Source organism: Palaemon carinicauda, chromosome 37, assembly GCF_036898095.1.
Source record: "Palaemon carinicauda isolate YSFRI2023 chromosome 37, ASM3689809v2, whole genome shotgun sequence".
NCBI lineage: Eukaryota > Metazoa > Arthropoda > Malacostraca > Decapoda > Palaemonidae > Palaemon > Palaemon carinicauda.
The window spans coordinates 29,516,561-29,544,242 of record NC_090761.1 but is presented as its reverse complement, the minus strand read 5'-3'; the positions used below and the strand labels follow the sequence as shown (position 1 = coordinate 29,544,242).

General features: G+C 43.4%; 1 protein-coding gene across 1 annotated transcript in view; it reads right to left on the bottom strand.

Annotated features, from left to right (window-relative positions):
- The window catches only part of LOC137629544 (uncharacterized protein KIAA1143), a 61,566-nt gene that overhangs the window by 5,885 nt on the left and 27,999 nt on the right, over nt 1-27,682 (bottom strand). Inside the window, exon 3 of the mRNA XM_068360963.1 lies at nt 24,848-24,910. Coding sequence (XP_068217064.1) covers nt 24,848-24,910 — 63 coding nt within the window. The remainder of the gene's footprint in view (nt 1-24,847; nt 24,911-27,682) is intronic.

Here is a 27,682-nt window from a genome sequence, read left to right as displayed (position 1 = left end):
ACCAGGGAGGGCCAGGCAGTGGCAGCTGATGACTCAGCAGATAGACCTATAGGCTCCCCCAAACCCCCCAACCTTAGCTCACAAGGATGGTAAGGTTGCAGACACTAATGGCACTAACGAGTCTGAGCGGGACTCGAGCCCCCGACTGGGAAACACCAGGCAGAGACGTTACCAATCAGGCCACAGCAACCCTAAGTAGGGTTGTAGCTTAGCTAGTAATAATAATAATTAATATGATGTAAAACTTAGAAGTGATTGGAAAGCAAGATGGAAGAAAGGTAGAGAAGAAATAAAATAAAAAGATATTAAGCAAGTGCAGCTAGAGGATTAAGAAACACTGCAAAGAACCTTAATCAATGCCTACAGTTTACTGCCTGAGGTACACTGATGGTGCTACCCACCAAAACGACAGTAATGGTTAGAAAAAGAGTCTAGTTAGCAATGTATAATCTTATTCATGTATCAACACACCTCTACAATTCTAACTACAGTACCATTTCTAATCACTGATATAAGACTAGCACATAACATCCAAGTTTATCTGGCATGTCTAATGTAATACCTCATTAGAAATAAAGTTGAAAGGAATTTCATAACTAACATTACACTGAAGCTGTGACTGAATAAATCTTAAGTTTAAGATTATGTGATTCAAAGAACTTCATTATTAAAGCTAAAGAAAACTATGATAGTATGAATCTTTAAGAATTACTTGGATGTAAATATTCTGTGTTACTATAGCCTATCTACCTCATCTCTTTGGTCTACGGGTTTTCCAGTGACTAGAGCACCAAGCAGGGTTTTGTCCTGGCTTACTCCATAAGCAAACCAAAACAACCTGTCTAGTAAAAAAGGATGAGCATCCAAGAGGATACTATAGATGATAAAAGAACCTTCTCAAGAAAGGTTAGTTTTTCAAATACCTAATACCAGTGATCAAGTTAAAGTTATGATCCCAAATTGCAATGGTTTGTCCCAATGAAATATAGAATTTGTGCAGCAGAGCAAAACTTGCCAAAGTTTCAGATCTTGTTGGACTAGCCACAAAAAGCTATAAGACACAATCCCGAAATACAGAAAAAAAAAAAATTTATAAAAATCAAACTACCAAATATAATGTCGAAATTAGTAGATTTTATTGAAGGCCGAAGCAAAATGATAAAAAAAAATCAATTTTCATTGCCCCGATACAGAAGTAACATGAATTTTCATTTTACACCAAAATCACAAAATTTTAAAGTACTGTACTGTAATATGTATTTTCCCAAACAAACAAACCTGATTCCTATGAATCGGAGTGTCTTCAGTGTGAGGTAGAACAGCCATTGACCTTTTAAGAAGTCAGATACTGTACTTAATGAGATGTAGGTGGGGTGAGCCAAACACCTGCCAGACTGTGTCACTTCACAATGGACTTAGGTTCAAGAACTGATTAATTTGGAGTTTTCTGACATACTGACATTGAAGGTTTTTGATGCTGATATCATTTATTATAAATAAAGAATAAAAGGAAACACAATTTAAAACCATAAAAGCAAAGATGGCCTTATAAAATTTCAATAGTTTTCAGAATACCTGCTTCTGAAACATAAAAACACCACTAGCCTAGTACAACACATCATTTCCAAGAATCTTGGCAAAGATGAACCTGTCATCCTCACTTGAGCCTCAAACAGATATTAATTTCTTAAGTACACAAGAGTGGGGCATTCAGTCAAAAAAATGGATTTTGAGCAAAGCGAAAAATCTATTTTTGGGTGAGATAGCCATGTCGTCCTGATGGAAGGTTCCTTTAGGTAGCCTTTCTAAGGGATATTTGCTACAGTGATATTCCCAGAGAAATGAACTGAAGGTTTCCAGAATTCTAACTCCTGGCACGATTCATCCATAATATAACTTTAAGGATGTCGCATAAAATCAGGGGACGTATTTTTAGATACGACACATAGCAATCTTACCCCGAATAGATCTAACTCTTTGAGGGGGAAGAGTGGCGAAAGAAGGGGGTGCCGATCTAGGTACCCGGTGGACCTCCTATCCGCACTACTAACAACCGCCATTCCTTTACTTGTGTTTAAGCAGGAATAGCCGCAGATAGAGTAGTTTCGGATGGGGTCAGCAAAAAGGGTGGATCCATCAGGACGACATGGCTATCTCACCCAAAAATAGATTTTTCGCTTTGCTCAAAATCCGTTTTTTGGGCTCGGCCATGTCGTCCTGATGGAAGCATACCAGAGAATTACCTTGAAAGTACTATATCTGTGGGTTTGTATAAGTGCCTTCTACCTTGAATGTGGTCCTTATCTTGTCTCTTAGACCTGTATATGATATTACCGTTATCTGTCATTTCCACTAAGCTTGGAACTGGCTTAGAGCTTCCTGCCCCCTGCAGGGAAAGTGTCGACATCGACAATAAGGATTCAAGGCTTGATTTTCCATAGGGACGGAAGGTAATACTTAGAGATTACCTTTCACATACCTTGGAAATCTGTTCTCTGATTTCAAGATGGGCCCTTCTAGGGTTTAATTAAAACTCTCGTACGCTTTATTCGTCTGTTAATGAGATAGCAGAAATAAGACACGAATACAGGGGAACCTCTACACACGAACGTATCTATATCCGAATTTTCCAACATCCGAAGTAAAATTCGAGCAAATTTTTGACTCTACACCCGAATTTTATTTCGACACACGAAGTAAACATTACGCCATTGAGCATCGAGTGCTCAGTTCTCTATTCTTGTGTGTATCGTGTGGTTGTCCTCTGTTTGGTCTGTTATTAACAGTGCTTATTTTCTTCCTTTTCTCACATTTCCTTTTTGATATTACCCATAATCATGGTGCCTAAGAAGCTAAGTTTCAGTACAGGAAGAAGGTAATTCTTTCATTAGAATTGAAGCAAGAAATTATAGAAAAACATGAGAGCAGTGTGCATGTGAGTGATACTGTATGGCTAAACAATATGGCCGGAATAGGCCTATGATCTCGAGGATCATCAAGCTGAAGGCAGCCATTAAAGCAAATAACCATCGAAGGGCATCACCATTATTACAAGACATCTTAGCAATACCCTGGAAGAGATGGAACGCCTTTTGTTGATAGGGATAAAGGACAAAGAGATTGTTGGCAACGATCATTTGTGAGAAGGGCCAGCGTGATGAACAGAAAGAAAGAAAAAAGTGAAGCAAAGAAAACCATGATAGCATTAACAAGCTCTTTTAAATAAGACGTCTCTCTTTTTCTGTTTCTCTCTAAACATAGCATTAACATGTTCTTTAAATAAAATCTCTCTCTCTCTCTCTCTCTCTCTCTCTCTCGTTCTTCTTCGCTGTTATAGTGTTAGATACGTCTATTATTTTTTTTTCCGAGAGAGAGAGAGAGAGAGAGATTAAACAAAAATGTGTTTAGAGTACATATGATTTTTAACAGCGTCAACGAGTTGAAAAACAATTAAATGTAACTAAGAAAGCAATAACAGCTAATCTGAATTCCTTTATTAACTAAAACAAATATTGATACAAACACACTCGTGTGCGTATGCACAAACACACACACAGGTGCAAAAATTGCTATGCAGTAAGAGAGACGGTCGGGGAGGAGGTAGAGATGGTGACTGCAATAACATACCGTAACTCGTCACTGAAAGTGATGGAAATAAAAAATCAAAAGAAAAAATGTAAAAAATATGAAATATAAAAATAAAAAAATAAATAAATAAGCTAAGTTAGATTAAAATTTCCGTAGTGTAAGTTACGGTATGTTATCGCAGTCACCATCTTAACCTCCTCGCCGATCGTGTCTCCTCGTGCGTGTGTGTGTGTTTGCGCATACACACACGAGTGTGTTTGTATCAATATTTGTTTTAGTTAATAAAGGAATTCAGATTCGCTGATATTGTTTTTTTAGTTACATTTAACTGTCTTTCAACTCATTAACGCTGTTAAAAATCATATGTACACAACACATTTTTGTTTAATCTCTCTCTCTCTCTCTCTCTCAGAAAAAATTAATAGACGTCTCTAACACTAACAGTGAAGAAGAACAGAGAGAGAGAGAGAGAGAGAGAGAGAGAGAGAGAGAGAGAGAGAGAGAGAGAGAGAGAGAGAGAGAGAGAGTATTTATTTAAAGAACATGTTAACACCATGTCTACCTTCTCGCCGATCGTCCGTCTCCTGCGTTGGCCTGTCTCTAAGGTAAAGTGGCAATAAAACACATTTTTTATTTATTATTTCTTTATAATTATCTTTTTTACATGCTTCTTTCATATTATGCAGTTATGTTATTGTTATATGTAATTATGTGTAGCCATTTATTGAGGATTTATTATGGGTTTTTAGAATGAGGAACGAATTAAATGAATTACCATGTATTCTTATGGGAAAATTCATTTCTACATCCGAAGTTGGTTGTGGAACGAATTAAATTCGTATGTAGAGGTACCACTGTACGTTTAGTATCTCTACCTTGCAACTAGATTATCAAATGTAGTTACAATAGGTTATGAATCTGATCCAGCATTGAAAACGTATCAGGGTCCATATTTTCTCTTGTCGAAAAAATATGTAATTTCATCGAAATGATGCCACTCAATGGAGATGTGAAACCAAATCTGACTGACTTGTACACATTTTGGGAATGCATGAACACCGTGACGCAACGTTCACTCGGCACTGGTGTTATTGGTCAGATATGAACCTACATGGAACAGTGTGTTAATCATCGTTGTGATTTGCACTAGAGGGTAAAGGTACCCCTGCACCCGATGCACTGGAAAGTCCCAAAGCAGTTCACTGTTCATCGCAGCGCTAGACGACTGGTTTTATAACACTACCCGCCACCACCACAACATGTTTTATTTCATGTACTTGCTTCCTCTAGTGTCTGTAAAAGACTCTGGATGATCTCCATCCAGTGTATGAGCGGAGTCTTCCAAAGCCCCTGTGTTGGAAGAAGTTCAACGAAGAAGCAACTTTCCTTGGATCGTGACCTGCGGGTGTAATGTTATGATCCTGTCTGCGAATAAGGTAGGTGAGCTTTGCTCTCAGTTGTCTTAGGGGTAGGTTTGATCCTGAGGTTTTCGCCTCTGACGAGCTGTCCTCCCTTGAAGTCTGAGGTTCTTCAAAGATAGACCTTAAGACACTCTACTGGGCACAGAGAGGTATCTTCCTTCAGTGGGCAGATTCTCCAAGGACCCCACCTCTTGGTGGGTAGCTCATTCTTGGCAAGAAAAGCAGAATCAGGAAAGAGGTTCAGTTCTCCTGCGTCTAGGAACTGAATATGGCCTTCATTTCTAGATAAGGCCACTATTTCACTGACTCTAGCCCCTGAAGCTATGACAAACAGAAAATAACTTTCCGTGCTAGATCCTTTAGAGTACAATTCTCATTGTTTAGATTCGCAGTATGGTGCGAGACTTGTCCAAAGACCACGTGATGGGCTTTGGAGGGGTTGCTGGCTTGAGTCTCTTAGATCCTCTAGAGAGCAATTCTCATTGTTTAGATTCGAAGCATAGTGCAAGACTTTGTCCAAAGACCACATGATGGGCTTTGGAGGGGTTGCTGGCTTGAGTCTAGCACATACTTTTAGGATCTTATTAAAGATTTCACTAGAGAGGTCCACTCCAAAGGTGTACAGAAGTGGTTTAGCCAGGGCTGACTTACACGAGGTAATCGTAGTGGAAGCCAGGACTTGTTCGAGTAGGAATATGAAGAAAACTAGACCGAAATCTATCGATATTTCTGTCGGTTCCTTTGATTTCACAAAGGACACCCATTTCTTCCATGATGATTCCTATTGTCTCCTAGTCGAACTTGACTTATACTCTTCGATGAAGTCAACTTTATCCTTAGAGATTCTAAACCTTTGTTCACCGGTAGGGCGAGAAAATCATGAGATGTAGGTTGTTGGTTCTCAAGGATGAAGCGCAAGCAGTCGACTTCTGGACCAGATTGGATAATGCTGGGTCCGGCAGAGGGAACAGCTTCAGTTTCAGTTTTAGAACTAGAGAGAACCAGTTGCCTTGGGCCGCTTGGGGGCCGCTACTGCTGCTGTCCTTCTGAAGGATCTTAGTTTGTCGAGGACTCTTAGCAGGAGGATGGTTGGTGGAAACAGGTAAATGTGGTTCCACTTGTTCTGTTTGAGGGACGTGATGTCCATCGCCTCTGCTTAAGGGTCCATCTAAGGGGCTACATAACGAGGTAGTTTCTTGTTATCGCTAATCGTGAAGAGGTCGGTCTTCAGTTCCGGGACTTTTTCCGAGGTGAAGGAGAATGGGTCTGCGTCTAGGGACCATTCTGTCTCTATGGGCTTTCGCCTGTATAGAGCATCCGCTGTCACGTTGTGGAACCTTTGTAGGTGAACTGCTGATAGGTGCCATCCCTTCTTCCTTATCAGGTGGAAGGTGGCTAATATCACATGTCTTATATGAGATGATCTCGAGCTTTGTCTATCTAGACATTTTACTATCCCTTCGTTGTTCAGGGCCAATCTGATGTGGATTGTTCTGCGAGGGGATAGTCTCTTCAACATCAGGTAAACTCTCAGAGCTTCCTAAACGTCGATATGAAAGGTTTTGAACTGGTACGACCAATTCTTTTGCACTTTTCTCTCGTGAGAATGGCCACCTTACCCTTCCGAGGAGGAGTGTACCTCCATTGATGGTTGTGGTAGTTGCAGGGGAATTATTCGTGCTAGTCTCTTGGCTGTTGACCACGGCCTTAACAGCATGCGCAATCGGGTCGGGGCCTGCCTTGGTTGATCTCTTCGAGCTTTTGATGCGTATCTTCTCCAGACTCTTGACGCATTTTTTAGACATGCATTTAGCACTGGGTCTGTCGCTGCCGCAAACTGGAGAGAGTGCGATACCCTTTCCTGTTGGTGTTCTGAAATCCTCTTGTGACGGATTAGTCTCTTGACAGATCCATTTATCTCTCTTCCCTTCTTGAATAGAATGGAGAGATGGTGTGACTTTAAGTCCCATTGGATTCCTAGCCATTGGAACTTCTGAGGTGGAGGAAGGCGAGACTTCTTGCTATTGATGTTGAAGCCCAGGTGTTCCAGAGACTAGATCACCTTCTTGGCTGCATGCAGACAAGTAGACTTGGATGCTGCCCATACTGGTCAAACGTCTAGATATGCTAGTAAATGAACTCCTTCGGAGTTTAGCTGCTAGATGATTGTCTGCCGGCTTCGTGAACATCCTTGGGGCTGTATTCAGTCCGAAGGACATTGCTCTGAAGAATCACTTCTTCTGTAGCATGAATCCTAGGTAGGAGGAGAAAGGGCGGTTCAATAGAAGATGCCAGTGAGCATCTGTTGGGTCTATTGAGGCTGTGTTTGCTCCTTTTGGTAGAAGGAAGTTGTGATCAATTACAATTCATGCTCCGCTGCACAAAATACACTATTCGGGGAATAAGTCACCTTCCTTGTAAGATAATTCCTCGAAAGGGAGCTGAACTGTTATACACTTTAATTCAGTAATGAAACAAACACACGGCAGTGTTGAGAACCTACCGACCATCAGCGCAGGGTAGGGCGGCAATGACAACTCCCTTACGGCGGAGGCAGTTGGATACGTTGTCAACAGTAACTAAAGTTACAAGTAACTAACAACATAAACCTATATTTCCATTTATACATATATATGTAAGATAAATGGAAACACACAAGAGAAAAAATAATAAAACAGAAAAACAATCAAGGCAAGTCTTTGCGGGAGAGAAAGGCAGCATATCCATCCTCTATCGAGCTATAAAGTAAAGTGGTTACTCAGCCGAAAGGTGTGAGTGAATGGGGTAGCCAGTCTACCCCACCCTCCACCCGCTAACTAGCGGATGGGGTAGTTATCCCTCACTAAAATTATCATGGCTCATCTTTCAGCTACGCCGAAAGTATACCTTATAAATAGCGGAGAGTTTGTATCTACGCCAGAACAAAAAATATTTAGACACAGATATCTCTGGTAATTTCCATGGAGGGGTTGATATTTTAAATGGAAGCACCTTACTTCTAGCTATATCAAGACTTAACTGTTTTACCCAAAAACATAAGGTTGAGGAGATTTTGGGTGCAACTCAGTATACCCACAATGCCTTATAAGGTTTGTAGCTTTATAGGCTAAAGAATTAGGAAGTTTTTACAACCTAAACCAATACCGAACAATAGAAGACTCTTGGTAAAGGTCTAAAGGTAATTCTCCATCGTCAACAAGGAGGCTTGGAATAGGCGAAGTTCTTAAGGCCACTGTGACCAATCTGATACCAGTATGGTATATAGAATATAAAATCTTTAATCAGCTTGAGGTGGCTGAGGAGTATATTTCACACCCATGACTAATTTTTTTTTTAAAATAAGGCCTTGTACAACTCTAAAATAGTTTTGCAGTCTGCCCCCAAGATGTATGAGACAAAACTTTTAAAAGATTCAGTCTGAAGGCATTTTATTCTTAATGCTTTTAAGTGAGGAACCCATGTAAGCCTGCAATTAAATATCAATCCTAAAAATCTAGCTTCACTTACACATACGATCCACTGACCTATGATATACATATCTGGGTCTGGATGTACTCCGCGAATATGACAGAAATGGACAACGGTAGTTATGCTTGTCAAAAAATTAAATCCATTCATATCAGCTCAATGAATAATTTCGTCAATTGAGAGTTGTAGTTTTCTCTTAACCATTGCCATTCTAGCTCCAACAAATGATATAGAGAGATACCAGGTCTTAATATTAAGTTTCCATGGAAGAGATAGAGTTTGAAAAATGCTTATTTTCGGGATAAATCACACTGGCGTAACAAAACCGAAGGTCAGAAGCAAAAATCATACTTGTATGCAGTATGGAGATGTTCCAAGTCACCTTATTATGTGGTATTGATGTCAAAGTCCTGTCCTTAGAAAACTCCAATGGGCAGCTGGCTCTTTTAGGTCACCAAGAGCATGAAGTTTTCCTTTCTGGAGGCCAAGTATGGAGGTAGAGTTCCAACTGAACACGGACTGAAAGTATCATGCTCCATTCACTAACAATTCGTGATGAGCCAATAGTCGCCATGATCGTTTGACCTCTGTCATCTCTCCAAGGAAGAAACCTGAAGGATAACTTTCGATAGGAAATGGAGAGATTAAGAAACATGCTGAGAACCCCCCTACTGTCAGTAAAAGACCTCTTCTGTGTCATCACCACCACTCTTCATCCTCCTAGCTCCTTCCAGAACTGAGGATGGCAGGAGGAGGGGAGTAAGTGGCCTATCTGAGTCCATCAACCACACAAATACAGGCGAGAACCTGCAAGAAAGCAGATTCAGACTTGCCCTCCTTAGAACTAACAGATGGAGGGAGATCGCTGATCAAATCGTCTGAATTGGTTAGATTGTTACTGTCAGGCTGAACTATAGCGGAACAAGTCCTAGAAGGGTCAGAGCTGACACCGCAGCCATCACTAACTGAATGTGCCTCTGAAGACTTGGATCCTCCACGATTTTGGAGGTCTATTTCTTAAGCATAGTGTTAGTATTCTTCTGCTTGTGGGCCTTGCCTGTGAAAAGAGGCAAGAAAGCTGGACAAAAACTCTTTATGCCCCAAAGCCTTGCAAGGTTTCACCAAGGCTGGCACCAGGATAGGAGATGTCATATAAGTTGAGGTGTAAGCATCTACAGGTGAGCCTGTAAGAGTATACAAATGAAATCTCCCTTGGATATCTCTATCCCCTATGAGTCCTGGGATAAAAGATATCCCAAAGTGGAGGAATAACCTGTCTAGGTTGACGACATCTCTGACCAGGTTTAATGGGCACGATGCTCATTTTATCCCATAAAGGATCAGTATCAGAAGATTTGGCCTTGATTTCCTCTGGTTCTTAATGACATAGCCACCTAGAAGCATGACCCACTGCAGGAGTTTTCACCATCCTACCTGGCAAACTGTCCAGCAGATCGTGCCTGATAAGCTATCACAGGTAACTGTGCACGTTAAAGACTACGAGAGTCTTGCGAGACCCCAGTGACGAGGTCAGGCATATACTGGACTGCAGGGTGATCACGAGAATCACTTGCGAGTCCTAAAGTATGCTGGCAACAAGTCACGCTGGTGCTTGTGAGCAGCCTGGCGAAGTGGACTCCCAGACGAAGACAGATTCTCATTCTTGCGAGGGTGTATGCCGTAAAACCTCAGAAGGATGACAAGCTCTAAAAAGAGATGATGATCGAGGTATTCCTCGTGCTGAGCAAGCTCAGCGAGTATACTGACACTGAGGGGATAGTGCAGTTGGGAGGAACTCTGACAAGACCCTCCCTGAAGATCCTCAGTTGGGGGAGGATGTGCCGAGGACGAAGGTCCATAAGGCACAAGACTGTACATGCTGGCTCTAAAGGTGGAAGTACTGAAGCTGGTCCTTAGAGGGGGGACCAAAGAGTCCCAAGGGAGGCCACACCAGATGCAAGCATCTTGCGATATGGTTTCCCCTTGAAAGGAAGCCTTTTCCACCTCACTAAGAGAGGAGGAAGGAGCGACCTGACTCAAAGGTTAACCAAGAGTCAATTGACTATCAAGGAGAATCAGAAAGGAGAGTCCCAGGAAAATGAGAAAGAAGTCGTCCTGACTTCTTTCTTAGGACGACTTCTTTCTTAGACTTAAAGGAAGATGGCAAAGAATCCCTTTTACACTTCTTACTCCTCTTGTCATACCACTCCCACTGGGAGGATGACCACTCCCTACGCTCTGGGCAAGGGAAGCCTCCATGCAGGAGTGTTCTCTAAACAAAGGTCATAGGCGGTAAGGGTCCGTGTCCTCTGGCCACATACAGTTATGTAACTCGACAAACTTGCATGTTGTACATCCTCAAGTACAGACACACTAAATCAAAACCGAAAAAGAGAAAAATGTTATTTTTATAATAAAATAAATTTTTTAATATACTTACCCGGTGATTATATAAGCTGCAACTCTGTTGCTCAACAGAAAACTCTACATTAAAAATCCGCCAGCGATCGCAATGCAGGTAGGGGGTGTACTTCAACAGCACCATCTGTCGTGCAGGTACTCAGTACTCAATGTAAACACAGAACTCAATTTTCTCCTCGGTCCACTGGGTCTCTATTGGGGAGGAAGGGAGGGTCCTTTAATATATAATCACCGGGTAAGTATATTCAAAAATTTATTTTATTATAAAAATAACATTTTTCAATATTAAACTTAGCCGGTGATTATATAAGCTGATTCACACCCAGGGGGGTGGGTAGAGACCAGCAATAATTGTTTACATTATTGTGAGCTAAGGATTTTTTATTTCATTTTAGCAGTTATTCAAAATAACAAACATAAAATAAATAAGTACCTGGTAAGGAAGTCGACTTGAACAATTACTCTGCCTTTTTAAGTACGTCTTCCTTACGGAGCCTCGCGATCCTCTTAGGATGCTGAGCGACCCCTAGGATCTGAAGTATCAAGGGTTGCAACCCATACAACAGGACCTCATCAAAACCTCTAATCTAGGCGCTTCTCAAGAAATGACTTTGACCACCCGCCAAATCAAGTAGGATGCGAAAGGCTTCTTAGCCTTCCGGACAACCCAAAAACAATAATAAAACATTTCAAGAGAAAAATTAAAAAGGTTATGGAATTAGGGAATTGTAGTGGTTGAGCCCTCACCCACTACTGCACTCATTGCTACGAATGGTCCCAGAGTGTAGCAGTTCTCGTAAAGAGACTGGACATTCTTAAGATAAAAAGACGCGAACACTGACTTGCTTTTCCAATAGGTTGCGTCGATTATACTTTGCAGAGATCTATTTTGTTTAAAGGCCACGGAAGTTGCGACAGCTCTAACTTCGTGTGTCCTTACCTTCAGCAAAGCTTGGTCTTCCTCATTCATATGGGAATGAGCTTCTCGTATTAACAGTCTGATAAAATAGGATAAAGCATTCTTTGACATAGGCAAAGATGGTTTCTTAACTGAATACCATAAAGCTTCAGACGGGCCTCGTAAAGGTTTAGTTCGTTTTAAATAGAACTTAAGAGCTCTTACAGGACATAAGACTCTTTCTAGTTCATTTCCAACCATACGATAAGTTTGGAATATCGAACGATATTGGCCAAGGCCGAGAAGGCAGCTCGTTTTTGGCTAGAAAACCAAGTTGTAGAACATGTAGCCGTTTCGGATGAGAATCTGATGTTCTTGCTGAAGGCATGAATCTCACTGACTCTTTTAGCTGTGGCTAAGCATACCAGGAAAAGAGTCTTTAAGGTGAGATCTTTCAGGGAGGCTGATTGTAGCGGTTCGAACCTGTCTGACATAAGGAATCTTAGTACCACGTCTAAATTCCAACCAGGTGTAACCAAACGACGCTCCTTCGTGGTCTCAAAAGACTTAAGGAGGTCCTGTAGATCTTTATTGTTGGAAAGATCTAAGCCTCTGTGACGGAAGACTGATGCCAACATGCTTCTGTAACCCTTGATAGTGGGAGCTGAAAGAGATCGTTCTTTCCTCAGATATAAGAGGAAGTCAGCTATTTGAGTTACAGAGGTACTGGTTGAGGATACGGATACTGACTTGCACCAGTTTCGGAAGATTTCCCACTTCGATTGGTAGACTCTAAGGGTGGATGTTCTCCTTGCTCTAGCAATCGCTCTGGCTGCCTCCTTCGAAAAGCCTCTAGCTCTCGAGTCTTTCGATAGTCTGAAGGCAGTCAGACGAAGAGCGTGGAGGCCTTGGTGTACCTTCTTTACGCGTGGCTGACGTAGAAGGTCCACTCTTAGGGGAAGTGTTCTGGGAACGTCTACTAGCCATCGAAGTACCTCGGTGAACCATTCTCTCGCGGGCCAGAGGGAAGCAACTAGCGTCAACCTTGTCCCTTTGTGAGAGGCGAACTTCTGCAGTACCTTGTTGACAATCTTGAACGGAGGGAATGCATATAGATCTAGATGTGACCAATCTAGTAGAAAGGCATCTATATGAACTGCTGCTGGGTCCGGGATTGGTGAGCAAAATATTGGGAGCCTCTTGGTCATCGAGGTTGCGAAGAGATCTATGGTTGGCTGGCCCCAGGTGGCCCAAAGTCTCTTGCATACATCCTTGTGGAGGGTCCATTCTGTTGGAATTATTTGTCCCTTCCGACTGAGACAATCTGCCATGACATTCAAGTTGCCTTGGATGAAACTCGTTACTAGTGATATGTCTAGACCTTTTAACCAGGTGAGGAGGTCCCTTGCGATCTCGTACAACGTCAGAGAGTAGGTCCCTCCTTGCTTGGAGATGTACGCCAAAGCCGTGGTGTTGTCCGAGTTCACCTCCACCACTTTGCCTTGAAGGAGAGACCTGAAGCTTTTCCAGGTCAGACGTACTGCCAGTAGCTCCTTGCAGTTGAAATGCATTGTCCTTTGACTCGAGTTCCATAATCCCGAGCATTCCCGACTGTCTAATGTCGCACCCCAGCCTATGTCCGATGCGTCCGAGAAGAGAACGTGGTTGGGAGTCTGAACAGTCAGGGGAAGACCCTCTCTAAGGTTGATATAGTCCTTTCACCAAGTCAGACAAGACTTTATCTTTCCGGAAACCGGGATCGAGACCGCTTCTAGCGTCTTGTCCTTTTTCCAGTGAAAAGCTAGATGGTATAGAAGAGGACGGAGGTGTAGTCTTCCTAGTGACACAAATTGATCCACGGATGACAGTGTCCCTACCAGACTCATCCACAGCCTGACTGAGCAGCGTTCCTTCTTCAGCATCTTCTGGATGGATAGCAGGGCTGGGGGCTGATCGTCTTGATCAGCAACGTCCTCATCAGAGGGTTCCTCATCCGAAACTGATGAGGAAATGGCAACGGAGTGGGCAACGTCTGACTCGCTGAATCCGGTCGCACTGGTGGATGCGTGACGGAGCCGGACGCAATATCATGGAACTGCTGCACAGTCTGTGAACTGTCAACAACCATGGGTGCGCGAGGAAGTACAGCGTCAACCCGAAACTGTCTAGACCGTCTGGGTTGTGCAGTCAACACCCTACCGGGTTGCTGAGGTTGACGCACTGTGTCACAACAAGTCACCTCTGCTGGTTGTTGAACGTCCTGAACGTCAACAACCACCTCCGAGCGTCGCTTAACGTCAACGTGCGACTGGCAACCCACACTGGGTCGCATCGGTGGAGTAACCACCTCAACTGGCAGACGCGAGTAGGTTACCTCAGCGTCAACAGGGCGCACAACCGACCGGTTGGAAGGTTGTTGGCCAGAAGGAGGAACCACCTCAACTGGCAGACGCGAGTAGGTTACCTCAGCGTCAACAGGGCGCACAACCGACCGGTTGGAAGGTTGTTGGCCAGAAGGAGGAACCACCTCAACTGGCAGACGCGAGTAGGTTACCTCAGCGTCAACAGGGCGCACAACCGACCGGTTGGAAGGTTGTTGGCCAGAAGGAGGAACCACCTCAACTGGCAGACGCGAGTAGGTTACCTCAGCGTCAACAGGGCGCACAACCGACCGGTTGGAAGGTTGTTGGCCAGAAGGTTCTTCTCCGCATTTAAGTCCTTTATCAAGGACGCAAGCTTGGACTGCATGGCTTGCAGCAAAGCCCATTTAGGGTCTACGGGAGCAGGTGTGGCAACAGACGGGGTTAGCGACTGAGGCGGAACCGTTAACCATCCCTGAAAGCCTTGTTATGTGTGACATAATAGTACAGCAAAACTTCAAAGGCTTGACAAAAGCTGAGAAGTTGACCTGTAAACAACTTGGAGCGTCTCCTGGCTAGGCGCCAGGGCGAGTCTACCAGAATTGAGAAGTCTATCTGGGCAGAGGCATGAACTCCCAAGCCGAGAACTTCTCTCGTGTCATATCAGACTCTCGCTCTATAAGCCAGTTTAAAAGAAGGGAAATCAAAGGCTGTATCCCTAAAAAACTCCTCCTGGTGCAAAAACCAGTCGCCTAGCCAACGTAACGCTCTCTAGGAGAGCGAGAGAGCACTAGCTTAAAAACAACGGCTTCGAAGTAGCTAGGCCTAGTGTAAGTTCTGACGTTTAGGCGAACGAGGAGCAGCAGTTACAAGATCCGGACGAAGATCATTAAAAAAAAAAAAAAAATCATCATGATTAAATCAAAGTCCATAGGAGGCTAAGCAGCTTAAGGCTCCTCTCCATCTGACAGAGTCCTCAAGGGAATATCATTAGGAGGGAGAACAGCAACTTCCTCATCTACAGGTTACCTCAGTGAGTCTCTCACTGGAGCATTAGTAGCAGACCAGAAGGCAACGTCATGTAACTGCTTGACAGTCTGTGAACTGTCAACAACTGAACTGTCAACCACAACAGGTGCGTGAGGACGTACAGTGTCCACTCGAGACTGCTTTGACTGTCTAGACTGAGCAGTCAAAACAACTCTAGAATGCGGAGGTTGACGCACCGCGTCAAAACAAAACAACTTAGACTGTTGTTGTACCTCGCGAACGTCAACGGAAGGTTCCGTGCGTCGCTAAACGTCAACATGCGGCTGGCAGGGTACACTGGAACGCATGGGTGGCGGGACTCTCTCAGCTGGAGTGCGGCAGAGGGTCGCCTCAGCGTCCACAGGACGCACAACCGTGGTTGGTTGTAGGCTAGAGGTTGGTGTCAACCTTCTCCGCATGAAAGTCCTGCATCAATGACGTTAACTGAGACTGCATGGTCTGCAGCAAGACGACTTAGGGTCTACAAGAGCAGGTGCGGCAACAGACGGTGTGACTGCCTGATGCGGTACCGCTTTGCCTCTCTTAGGAGGTGAGCAGTCGTCGGAAGACTGCAGCGAGTCCGAACTGACCCAGTGGCTACAACTAGGCCGTTGGACTTGCGCGGAAGGGGCCGACTTGCGCTTAATAAGCCGCGAGACCTTGGTCCATGGTTTCTTACGAGAAACCTCTTCCGCAGACGAGAAATAAATGGGCTCTCTCGTCTTTGTGTGGGTGGGGCGATCTTGGGTAGATACGCCCGAAACCACGGAGGGAAAAACGTCTGTTCGTTGATCAAGGCCTCTCGAACCCATAAGTCGTTCGACATTACTTCTCCCCAGGGCTTGGGAGCTTGCAAGAGGTCCCGGACTAGGTGAACGACAGGCACGAACAGACGAACCCTCGGACGCAACACTGTAACACTTTGCGCATATCACTTTATCGATTTTCTGTTTTGCACTTATTTCACTGAAATCGAAACTTTTACTGATTTCTACCTGAAACACGCAATTCTACCCTTCATTAAAAGGTAGTAATTGCGAAATCAGTCGTATAATGTAGCTCATAATACTAGCAAAAAACAGAAAACATATATAAAGATAAAAAATTCAGTGGCTGGGAAAGAGACTAAACACTAGTTCAAATAAACTACGTTTACAATCTCTCACCGCACATAGCCTGGGGACAAGAATAAAACCCTAGAAACGTTTTACCTTCCTCCCCGTATAGAGACTAGGGACGAGAGTAACACGAGAACAACGTTACCCGCTTGAACGGAACGTTTTCTCTCCTCTCTCTCCCTCCGTCTCTATCTCTCTCTCTCTTTCTCTCTTGATTTCGCACCTAAGAGAAGAGCCCAATTATATATCGTCAAAAAAACATGTTATTTGACTAAAGGAAAAAACTGAAAGGTTTTCCAAATAAAAAGTTCCTTTAATTTAGAATTTAAAACATTTAAGCTAAGAAAGAATGAACAAAACGTCAGAATCGATTTACTCTTACTGCAAAGTGAAACCGTGATACACTCTCTCTCTATCGTAACGATAGAGCGCATGTTGAACGTCCTGAACGTCAACAACTGCGTAGTCTAAAAAACTAAACGTTAGTTCATCTTTGAAAACAGTACGAAGACTATCAAAGAAATTCTTTCATAAAACATAAAATTCTTTAAAGGCTAAATATGATATAACGGGCTCAACGTTGATTAACTTCGGTTCCAAGTTAGGACCGCCTACTATCAGGAAAGGTCGCATATAAACAAAACATAAAAATTTATTTTTATATGTTTATAATAAATGGAAAGTTAATCGAAGAGGCCTAATAAAGGCGGAGAGATATAAAATATATAGATCTATAACGTGTTAAGCAAAATTACTAAAAACCTAAACACACTTCCGTCTAAGGGAAGGGTCGGCCATTTAAAAGTGAGAGTCCATACTCTCTTTGTCACCATAATTAAATCTATCCAAAACGAGTTCAAGTTTTGAGATGAAGATAAAACACCTGCATAGCGAAAGCTCAAAACTAGAATAGTGTACTTCACCAAATAGTTGTGAAAACAAATCCAGTTAGTAACAGCGAATTAGTAGGTCTTGCCGGTAGCCCGACAGAGAGAAAATTGAGTTCTGTGTTTACATTGAGTACTGAGTACCTGCACGACAGATGGCGCTGTTGAAGTACACCCCCTACCTGCATTGGGATCGCTGGCGGATTTTTAACGTAGAGTTTTCTGTCGAGCAACAGAGTTGCAGCTTATATAATCACCGGCTAAGTTTAATATTGAAAAAGGAAAATTATTAACTTTTAGTCAACCAGTGAAAATGTGGAAGATGTCTGTCTTCAACCATAGCCGAGATCAAAGTGAAGAAGATATGAGTGACTGGAGGGACAGTTCTTTTACCTGCTACCACTGGTAACAACCATTCTTTGTTAAAAGTTTTATAGTTGTATGCCAATTTGTGCCGATTTCTTCTATTTAAGAACGTAAGGTTTGTATTTTGGCTAAGAACAAATATCTTTAAAAAAGTTTCTAGAGGAAAAAATGTTATTTTCATTAGTAAAATAAATTTTTGAATATACTTACCCGATAATCATGTAGCTGTCAACTCCGTTGCCCGACAGAATTCTACGGAAGGGATACGCCAGCGATCGCTATACAAGAGGGGGGTGTACTCACAAGCGCCACCTGTGGCCAGGTACTGCAGTACTTCTTGTTGACACCACCTCAATTTTTCCTCGGTCCACTGGTTCTATGGGGAGGAAGGGTGGGTCAATTAAATCATGATTATCGGGTAAGTATATTCAAAAATTTATTTTACTAATGAAAATAACATTTTTCAATATTAAACTTACCCGATAATCATGTAGCTGATTCACACCCAGGGAGGTGGGTGAAAACCAGTGTTCATGTATATCAAGAAGCTAAGTATCCCGTATTTCATATTATCAGTTATTCAAAATAACAATGAAATTACAAGTACCTGGTAAGGAAGTCGACTTGAGCCATTACTCTGCCTTAAATAAGTTCGTCTTCCTTACTGAGCGCAGCGTTCCTCTTAGGAGGCTGAACAACTCTAAGGTGCTGAAGTATCAAGGGCTGCAACCCATACTAAAGGACCTCATCACAACCTTTAACCTCGGCGCTTCTCAAGAAAGAATTGACCACCCGCCAAATCAACAAGGATGTGGAAGGCTTCTTAGCCGACCGAACAACCCATAAAAAGTATTCAAGAGAAAGGTTAAAAGGTTATGGGATTATGGGAATGTAGTGGCTGAGCCCTCGCCTACTACTGCATTCGTTGCTACGAATGGTCCCAGGGTGTAGCAGTACTCGTAAAGAGACTGGACATCTTTGAGATAGGATGATGCGAACACTGACTTGCTTCTCCAATAGGTTGCATCCATAACACTCTGCAGAGAATGGTTCTGTTTGAAGGCCACTGAAGTAGCCACAGCTCCCACTTCATGTGTCCTTACCTTCAGCAAAGCAAGGTCTTCTTCCTTCAGATGAGAATGTGCTTCCCTAATCAGAAGCCTGAATAGTAAGAAACTGAGTTCTTAGAACTTGGGAAAGAAGGTTTCTTGATAGCACACCATAAGGCTTCTGATTGTCCTCGTAAAGGTTAAGACCTTTTTAGATAGTACCTAAGAGCTCTAAATGGGCAAAGTACTCTCTCCAGTTCATTCCCCACCAAGTTGGACAGGCTTGGGATCTCGAACGACTTAGGCCAAGGACGTGAAGGAAGCTCGTTTAGCAAAAACCGAGCTGCAAGGAACATGTAGCCGTTTCAGATGTGAAAACAATGATCCTGCTGAAGGCGTGGATCTCACTTACTCTTTTAGCTGTTGTCAAGCACACGAGGAAAAGAGTTTTTAATGTGAGGTCCTAAAAAGAGGCTGATTGGAGAGGTTCAAATCTTGATGACATAAGGAACCTTAGGACCACGTCTAGATTCCAGCCTGGAGTGGACAACCGACGTTCCTTTGAGGTCTCAAAAGACCTAGGGAGGTCCTGTAGATCTTTGTTGGTGGAAAGATCCAAGCCTCTGTGGCGGAAAACCGCTGCCAACATACTTCTGTAACCCTTGATCGTAGGAGCTGAAAGGGATCTTACTTTCCTTAGATGTAACAGGAAGTCAGCAATCTGGGTTACAGTGGTACTGGTTGAGGAAACTGCATTGGTCTTGTACCAGCTACGGAAGACTTCCCCTTGAGACTGATAGATTCTGAGAGTGGATGTTCTCCTTGCTCTGGCTGCCTCCTTCGAAAAGCCCCTAGCTCTTGAGAGTCTTTCGAAAGTCTGAAGGCAGTCAGACGAAGAGCGTGGAGGTTTGGGTGTACCTTCTTTACGTGAGGTTGACGTAGAAGGTTCACTCCTAGAGGAAGAGTCCTGGGAATGTCGACCAGCCATTGCAGTACCTCTATGAACCATTCTCTCGCGGGCCAGAGCGGAGCCAATCCACGTCAGCCGTGTCCCTTTGCGAGAGGAGAACTTCTGAAGTACCCTGTTGACAATCTTGAACGGCGGGAATGCATACAGGTCGAGATGGGACCAATCCAGCAGAAAAGCATCCACGTGAACTGCTGCTGGGTCTGGAATCGGAGAACAATACAACAGGAGTCTCTAGGTTATCGAGGTAGCGAACAGATCTATGGTTGGCTGACCCCACAGGGCCCAAAGTCTGCTGCAAACACTCTTGTGAAGGGTCCACTCTGTGGGGATGACCTGACCCTTCCGGCTGAGGCGATCTGCCATGACATTCATACCGCCCTGAATGAACCTCGTTACCAGCGTGAGCTTTCGATCTTTTGACCAGATGAGGAGGTCCCTTGCGATCTAGAACAACTTCCACGAAAGAGTCCCTCCCTGCTTGAAGATGTAAGCCAGGGCTGTGGTGTTGTCAGAGTCCACCTCCACCACCTTGTTAAGCTGGAGGGACTTGAAGTTTATCAAGGCCAGATGAACCGCCAACAACTCCTTGCAATTGATGTGAAGTGTCCTTTGCTCCTGATTCCATGTTCCCGAGCATTCCTGTCCGTCCAAAGTCGCACCCCAGCCCGTGTCTGATGCGTCCGAGAGGAGACGGCGGTCGGGTTTCTGAACAGCCAAATGTAGACTTCCTTGAGAAGAAAGCTGTTCTTACACCACGCGAGAGAAGACCTCCTCTCTTCGGAAACAGGAACTGAGACCGTCTCTAGCGTCATGTCCTTTATCCAGTGAGCAGCTAGATGATACTGAAGGGGGGGGAGGTGGAGTCTCCCTAACACGATGAACAGGGCCAGCGATGAAAGTGTCCCTGTTAGACTCATCCACTACCTGACTGAGCATCGGTTCCTTCTCAGCATGCTCTGGATGCATTCTAGGGCTTGGAAGATCCTTGGGGCCGACGGAAAAGCCCGAAAAGCTCGACTCTGAAGATCCATACCCAGGTAGACAATGGTCTGGGATGGGACGAGCTGAGACTCCTCAAAATTGACCAGGAGGCCCAGTTCCTTGGTCAGATCCATAGTCCATCTGAGAATCTCCAGACAGCGACGACTTGTGGGAGCTCTTAAAAGCCAGTCGTCTGACGGAGCCGGACACAAGATCATGGTACTGCTGCACAGTCTGTGAACTGTCAACCATGGGGAAGCGAGGAAGTACAGTGACAACCCGAAGCTGTCTAGACTGTCTGGGTCGTATAGACAACTCCTTATCGGGTTGCTGAGGTTGCCGCACTGCGTCACAACAAGTCACTTCTGCTGGTTGTTGAACGTCTTCCCAGTGACACACTGACTCCGTAAACAAAAAATCCTCTAACAAGGACTAAGCTTGGACTGCATGTCTTGCAACACAGCTCAAGGTCTATGGGAGCAGGTGTGGTAACAGACGGGGTTAGCGACTGAAGTGGAACCATTACCTTCCCTGGAAGCATGTTATGCTTAAAAAAAAGTCCATAGGAGGCTACGCAGCTAAAGGCTCCTCTCCAAATGACAGAGTCCTCAAGGGAATATCAGAAGGAGGGAGAAAAGCACTTTCTCATCTACAGGGACCATATCCGAGAAAAGCTAAGTTCTCTCAGTGAGGGTTTCACTGGTGCAAAAGCAGCAGACTAGAAGGCAACGTTATGAAACTGCTTGACAGTCTAGTGAGTTGGCAACAACAAAAGATGTGTGACTGAGAAGCATGCGGTAAGGTATGCAGAGCATGCTGTATGTAGAGCATGCTGTATGCAGAGCATGCTGTATGTAGAGCATGCTGTAAGAGAAGCAGAGCATGTTGCATGGCGTGTAACATTTCTCAGAAATTCCATGACCAGTGCTAGATTGAGTAATATCGCATTACTGTCCATTGAAAGTGCACGTGCCGAGGGAATTGATTTAGACTGTTTTGTTGATGAATTTGATAGCCGGCATGATAATCGTAGAATTAAGCTGCACTAAATATACGATCTATAATCTACTTCACCTCAGGACAGGGAAACTCGCCCTGTTGGCAACACTGCATTACTTCATGCATGCTTGCATGGTGTTTTAATATCAACATAATATTTACATTACGTTCATAACTCATGATTCAATTTTGTTTTGAAGATATTTTGCCATATTTGCGATTTGTTAAAAATATATTGCAAGGAATACATATATATATTTTTTTTTTTTTTTTTTTTAAGTAATACGAATAACCTCCATTATCATAATGTTTGTGTAGGCATACATGTATATGATTACAAATGCAAGTTATGAAAGTAATGAGGTGTTATTATTGTCATTTGTTATTTCAAAGTTGAATGGGAAGAGGCTCAAGTTGAGGAGAAAGTGGCAGATGCATGCGTTGAGGTGGCTGACTCATAGCATGAGGTTCCTGCCTCAAGAGTTGCGCTTGCCTCAAGGGTTGAGGTGGCTGCGCAGAGAGAGGCTCTTGACTCACAAGTTGAGGTTCTTGAGGTGTGAGCTGCGAGAGTTGAGGTAGCGGCTGCGCAGAACGCAGTTCCTGTCTCACGAGTTGAGGTTCCTGAGGAGCTAGCCTCAAGAGTTGAGGCTCTCGCCTTGAGGAAAGTTGAGGTAGCAGCTGCGAGAGCTGAGGTGGCTGCCTCAAGGATGGTAGAGGTTGTCGTACCTCAAAAGGTTGTAGCCTCAAAGATGGTCTAACTGCAAGAAAATCTTGCCTCAAGGCATAAGACTCCTGCTCCCATTGTTGAGGTTGCCTTAAGGAAGGTTAAGGTTGCTGCACAACGCTGGTAACTGGCAACTCCGAACGCGGTAAGGTAGCTTGAGGAACCTCAACTTCGTACGCCTGGCAGACTGGACTGCGGTGAGGCGGAGCGCTCGCAGGAGGAGGTGTAACCTTCTCAGCCTGAAACTCACGCATTAAGACCGCAAGCTGCGACTGCATGGACTGCAGCAAAGTCATCTTGGGATCAACAGACGATAAGGTCTGTTGAGGCAAAGCCTTAACAGAAGATGAGGTCTGTTGAGGCATCGCCTTACCTCTCTTAGGAGGTGTGCAGTCACCTGATGACTGCGGAGAGTCAGAGCTAACCCAATGACTGCATCCGGGTTGTTGAACTCTAGAGGTCTGGATTTTACGTTTAAGAGGTCTTGAGACCTGAGTCCAGCGTTTTCTCCCCGAAATTTCTTCTGCAGACGAGCAAAATAAGGGCTCAATCGTCTGCGGGTGGGAGTGACGGTCTCTGTAAGACACGCCCGCAACCACCGAGGATACTTCTGTGCGCCGATCAAGGCCTGCCGAACCCTTTTGCCCTTCGACATTGCTTCTCCCCTGGGCTTGGGAGCTTGCAAGAGGTCCCGGACTGGGAGGACGACTGGCACGCACAGAAGTACCCTCACGCACAACACTGACACACTTTGCGCTAATCACTTATCACTTTTGATTTTCTGTTTGCACTTATTTCACTGAACTCGAAACTTTAAGTGGTTTGTACCTGAAACACGCAATTCTATGCTTCCTTAAAAGTTAGTAATTGCGAAAACAGAATTACAATGTAACAGAAAAATCTAATGAAAGATAAATAATTCAGTGGCTGGAAAGAGACTAAACACTAGATAAAAAAAAAACTACGTTTAAAATCTCTCACCGCATAAAGCTTGAGAACAAGAATAAAACTCTAGAAACGTTTACCTTCTTCCCCTAAAGAGACTAGGGAGAAGAGCAAAAACGATAACAACGTTACTCGCTTGAACGAAACGTTTATCCAGCTCTCTCTCCCTCCGTCTCTATCTCTCTCTCTCTCTCTCTCTCTTGACTTAGAACCTGAGAGAAGAGCCCAATCATATATATCGTTAAAACATATTATTGTTAAAGGAAAAAAACTGAAATATTTCCCATAAAAAGTTCCTTTATTAGAATTAAAACCATTAAGCTAAGAAAGAATGAACAAAACGCTAGAAACGGTTACTCTTACTGCAACGTGACACCGTGAAAATTCTCTCTCTATCGTAACGATAGAGCGCAAGTTGAACGTTCTGAACGTCAACAACTGCAGAGACAAAACAAAACGTTAGTTCAACTTTGAAAACAGTACGAGACTATCAAAGAAATTCTTTCAAAAACATTAAAATAGCATAATATGTTAACAGGTAAAACCGAAATGACGGGCTCAATGTTAATTAACTTCGGTACCAAGAAAAGACCGCCTACTATTAGGAAAGGTCGAATATAAACAAATATAAAAATTAATTTTAATAAGTTTATAATAAAAGGAAGTTAATCGAAGAGGCCTATAAAAGGCGGAGAGATAAAAAATAAATCTATAACTTTTGTTAAGCAAAATTAAGAAAGAGAGTCTATACTCTCTTAGACACCAACGCTTCCGTCTAAGGGAAGGGTCGGCCATTTAAAGGTGAAAGAGAGTTCATACTCTCTTCGTCACCATAATTAATCAAATTAATTCCAAAAGCTAGCTAAGCTAATAATAAAACTTCCTGAATAGCGAAAGCTGAAATCTTAGAGCAATACTTCACCAAAAACCGTGAACAAGACTCCAAAATTATAAGCGTATCCATGAACGTCTTGCCGGAAGCACGACAGAGGAAAAATTGAGGTGGTGTCAACAAGAAGTACTGCAGTACCTGGCCACAGGTGGCGCTTGTGAGTACACCCCCCTCTTGTATAGCGATCGCTGGCGTATCCCTTCCGTAGAATTCTGTCGGGCAACGGAGTTGACAGCTACATGATTATCGGGTAAGTTTAATATTGAAAAATAATCAATTCAGAAACAAAATAAATAGTTTGAAATAACCCTCGGCTGATCCTTGCGATCACAAAATCACTGTCAGGCTCATGACTTTTGGCAAAGGAGCAATGGCTGCCTAACTAAAGAATAAAGATAAAAATAAACAGAAAAGGTGAATAAATTTTCTATATAGCACTTATGATTACATGAACAGATGATGCTGAAGTGCATCATAGGATCACCAGAGTTAATGAGGCTCAGTCGCGATCTTTAAGAGGAAGCAAAAATCTGATGCGGGCTGAAGTTAGAGAGAAAAAAGAATTTAGAGAGAGAGAGTAACTCAATCACCTACAATCAACCAATTTGAAATCTGGACTTCCTAATGAATTTAAATAAGAGAGATCTGTATTTTTGTTTTAACACAGTAAGGTTTAAGAATCTTTATAAAGAACATATATAAACAGTTCAATACAGCCATCGCTGCCTCACCTGTGGAAGTTCATCATCTTTATCTTCAGTGTCATCATCTGTGGCTGGTGGCATCGCTGCAAACTGAAAAAATAAATAACAAAATTGTACATAAATTCACTTAGAATTTGTAAGGATTTAAAACTAAATAGATTTAAAAAAAATAGCTTAAAAATCAAATTTTAAAAGCAATTTGTATTTTTCCTAACTACTGTATTCAAGCCCGAGTTCTTTAACATGTGAATTCATTCACGCACAACTGGAGCGCGACAATTAAAAACTTATACTATAATGAGGTAGTTAGTGGTCAGCTGCAGGGTAGTACCACCCCTTCTGCCAGTCTAATGAAGCTCGTGTTTTGTTCCTACATGAATACAAACCTTTGTCCTTAATATGAAACTCATGCTTAGGTGAGCGGAAGTCCCAATACCAAACTGACTAGCAATAATAACAGGATTGCCATGCTCAAACCTGATAAGGTGTGGAGTGTAGCATCCTAGACACCTTGCAAACCAGGATCAAAAGCACCATCAGGTTTATGGCCTATGCAACCAAGGCTGTTGTCCAAATTAAGTCTCTCTAAATTAGTGGGTTTGTTAGACATGGCATATGTAAGTCAATGGGTTTGCCTGTATCTATCCATCTTTTTCCTCGTAAGAAAGATAGTGGAATGAACACTTCTATAATACGGTTAGGAGAAATGCTACTAGCTTTGAGTGGTGCTTACCTGTATCAACGTCCGCTCAGCTCAACGGGGTTCCAATCAATAAGCCCCAAGAGACAGGATGAAAAAGAGACAGTCACTCTTACTCTCATCCTAGTCTTATATTGTAACCAACATCTTAGACATGATACTTTTGGTCCTGCAAGGAAGCTAAGGTCATTACATGACTTGCTGAGCAGCAATCACAGGCCCTAGTAAAAAAATTTTCAGGGGCATATGAGTGCATTCAAACAAATAATGCGCAGTAAAGGTGGCCTGATGCTTTCATACTCCAGCGTCCAGCACCTGAGCCACTGAAGACTTTTCTTGGAAGCGAGAGTAGCACCGACTCCTCAGATCTCATGGGTGAGCATCCTCACTTGGTCTGACATGCCGGGGGAACTAGGGCTTAAAGATTTTCTGATATTTCCCCGTAGCTAAGAATAACTGGGTTCTCTTATGGTAGCAACTTAGCACCCTTACAGGACACAAAAGAAACTCATCCACATCATCAGTTACTTCCTTAAACTTCCTTAAGAGAAGAAACTGCAAAAAATGAAAACCTGGTATCAGCGATTAGCTGATTTTGAGTTACAAATTCTGGAACAAAGGATAAAAAGCTCTGCCACCAGTGCATCAAGTGAGATAACAAATAAGAGAGTCTATGTCGTTCGCCTATGCACTTTGTTGAAGCGAACAAGAGGATAAAGATGGTCATCAGGGTTAGATCCTTATTTGAGGCCAGTCTCAGAAGGATGTATCGAGCTCTCTTCATGGCCTGCAGTACTTTGGTTACGTCCCAAGCTGGGGGTCGGATCTCATAAGGAGGACAGGACTGTTCCATGCTTCTAATGTGCATGGATAATTCCCATAGAGGTAATATCCATTCCTCCCAGTTTCAGTACCTGGCCCAAGGACGAAAGATAACTTTATACCACTGATACTGAGAGATGCTTTTCCCTTTGCAGATACACTAAGAAATCTGCTATGAGGGAAATACACGCTCTGAGAAGAGAAGAACCCCTTCCGCACAACCAACCACAGAAGATGGCTCACTTTGCCTAGTACACATCTGCAGAGGACTTCCTGAGGTATCAGTTTTCTTATGGCCATTTCAGGGCTACCAAGGTCAACTTCAGATTGTATGATCTCAGAAACTTTTTCAACACCCTTTGGAGAAGGCAAAATGGCGGAAACGCATAGACATTATGGCCGTCCCAGAAGTGCTGGAATGTGTCTTCAAGTGCTACTGCCTTCTCTGGTAATGGTGAGCTGTAGATTGCTAATTTGTTGTTGAGGCTTATGGCAAACATCTATCATTGGAGAACCCAAATAAGTCATGAACTTACACAGTAAGACAGCAAGGTTTCTTCATCTTCAAGGATGAACACGAAGGGGAAGAGTCCCTCTTGGCCTTCGCCTTCAAGGCTGAACACAAAGGGGAAGACTCCCTCTTGTCCTTCACCTTCAGGGATGAACATGAAGGGGAAGAGTCCCTCTTGGCCTTTACCTTCAATGACGAGCACAAAGGGGTAGACTCCCTCTTGGCCTTCATCTTCAAGGATGAACACGAAGTGGAAGAGTCCCTCTTGGCCTTCGCCTTCAAGGATGAACATGAAGGGGAAGAGTCCCTCTTGACCTTTGCCTTCAAGGATGAACACGAAGGAGGAGAGTCCCTATTGGCCTCCGCCTTCAAGGATGAAACGAAGGGGAAGACTCCCTCTTGGACTTTGCCTTCAGGGATGAACATGAAAGGAAAGACTCTCTCTTGGCCTTTGCCTTCAGTGATGAACATGAAAGGGAAGAGTCCCTCTTGGCCTTTGCCTTCAGTGATGAGCACAAAGGGGAAGAATCCCTCTTGGACTTCACCTTCAAGGATGAACACGAAGGGGAAGAGTCCTTCTTGGCCTTCATCTTCAATGATGAGAACAAAGGGAAGAATCCCTCTTGGAGTATGCCTTCAAGGATGAACACAAAGGATAGGAGAGTCCCTCTTGACCTTCTTCTGCCGCCTACTGTACCGCTGCTACTGGGAGAGAGGTCACTCCCTTTAATCAATACAAAAAGACTCCAGTGTACAAGAGTGACCCCTGCACACATGACAAAGACCATTAGGATCTGTCTCCATGGCTGACATAAAGGTACCACACCAG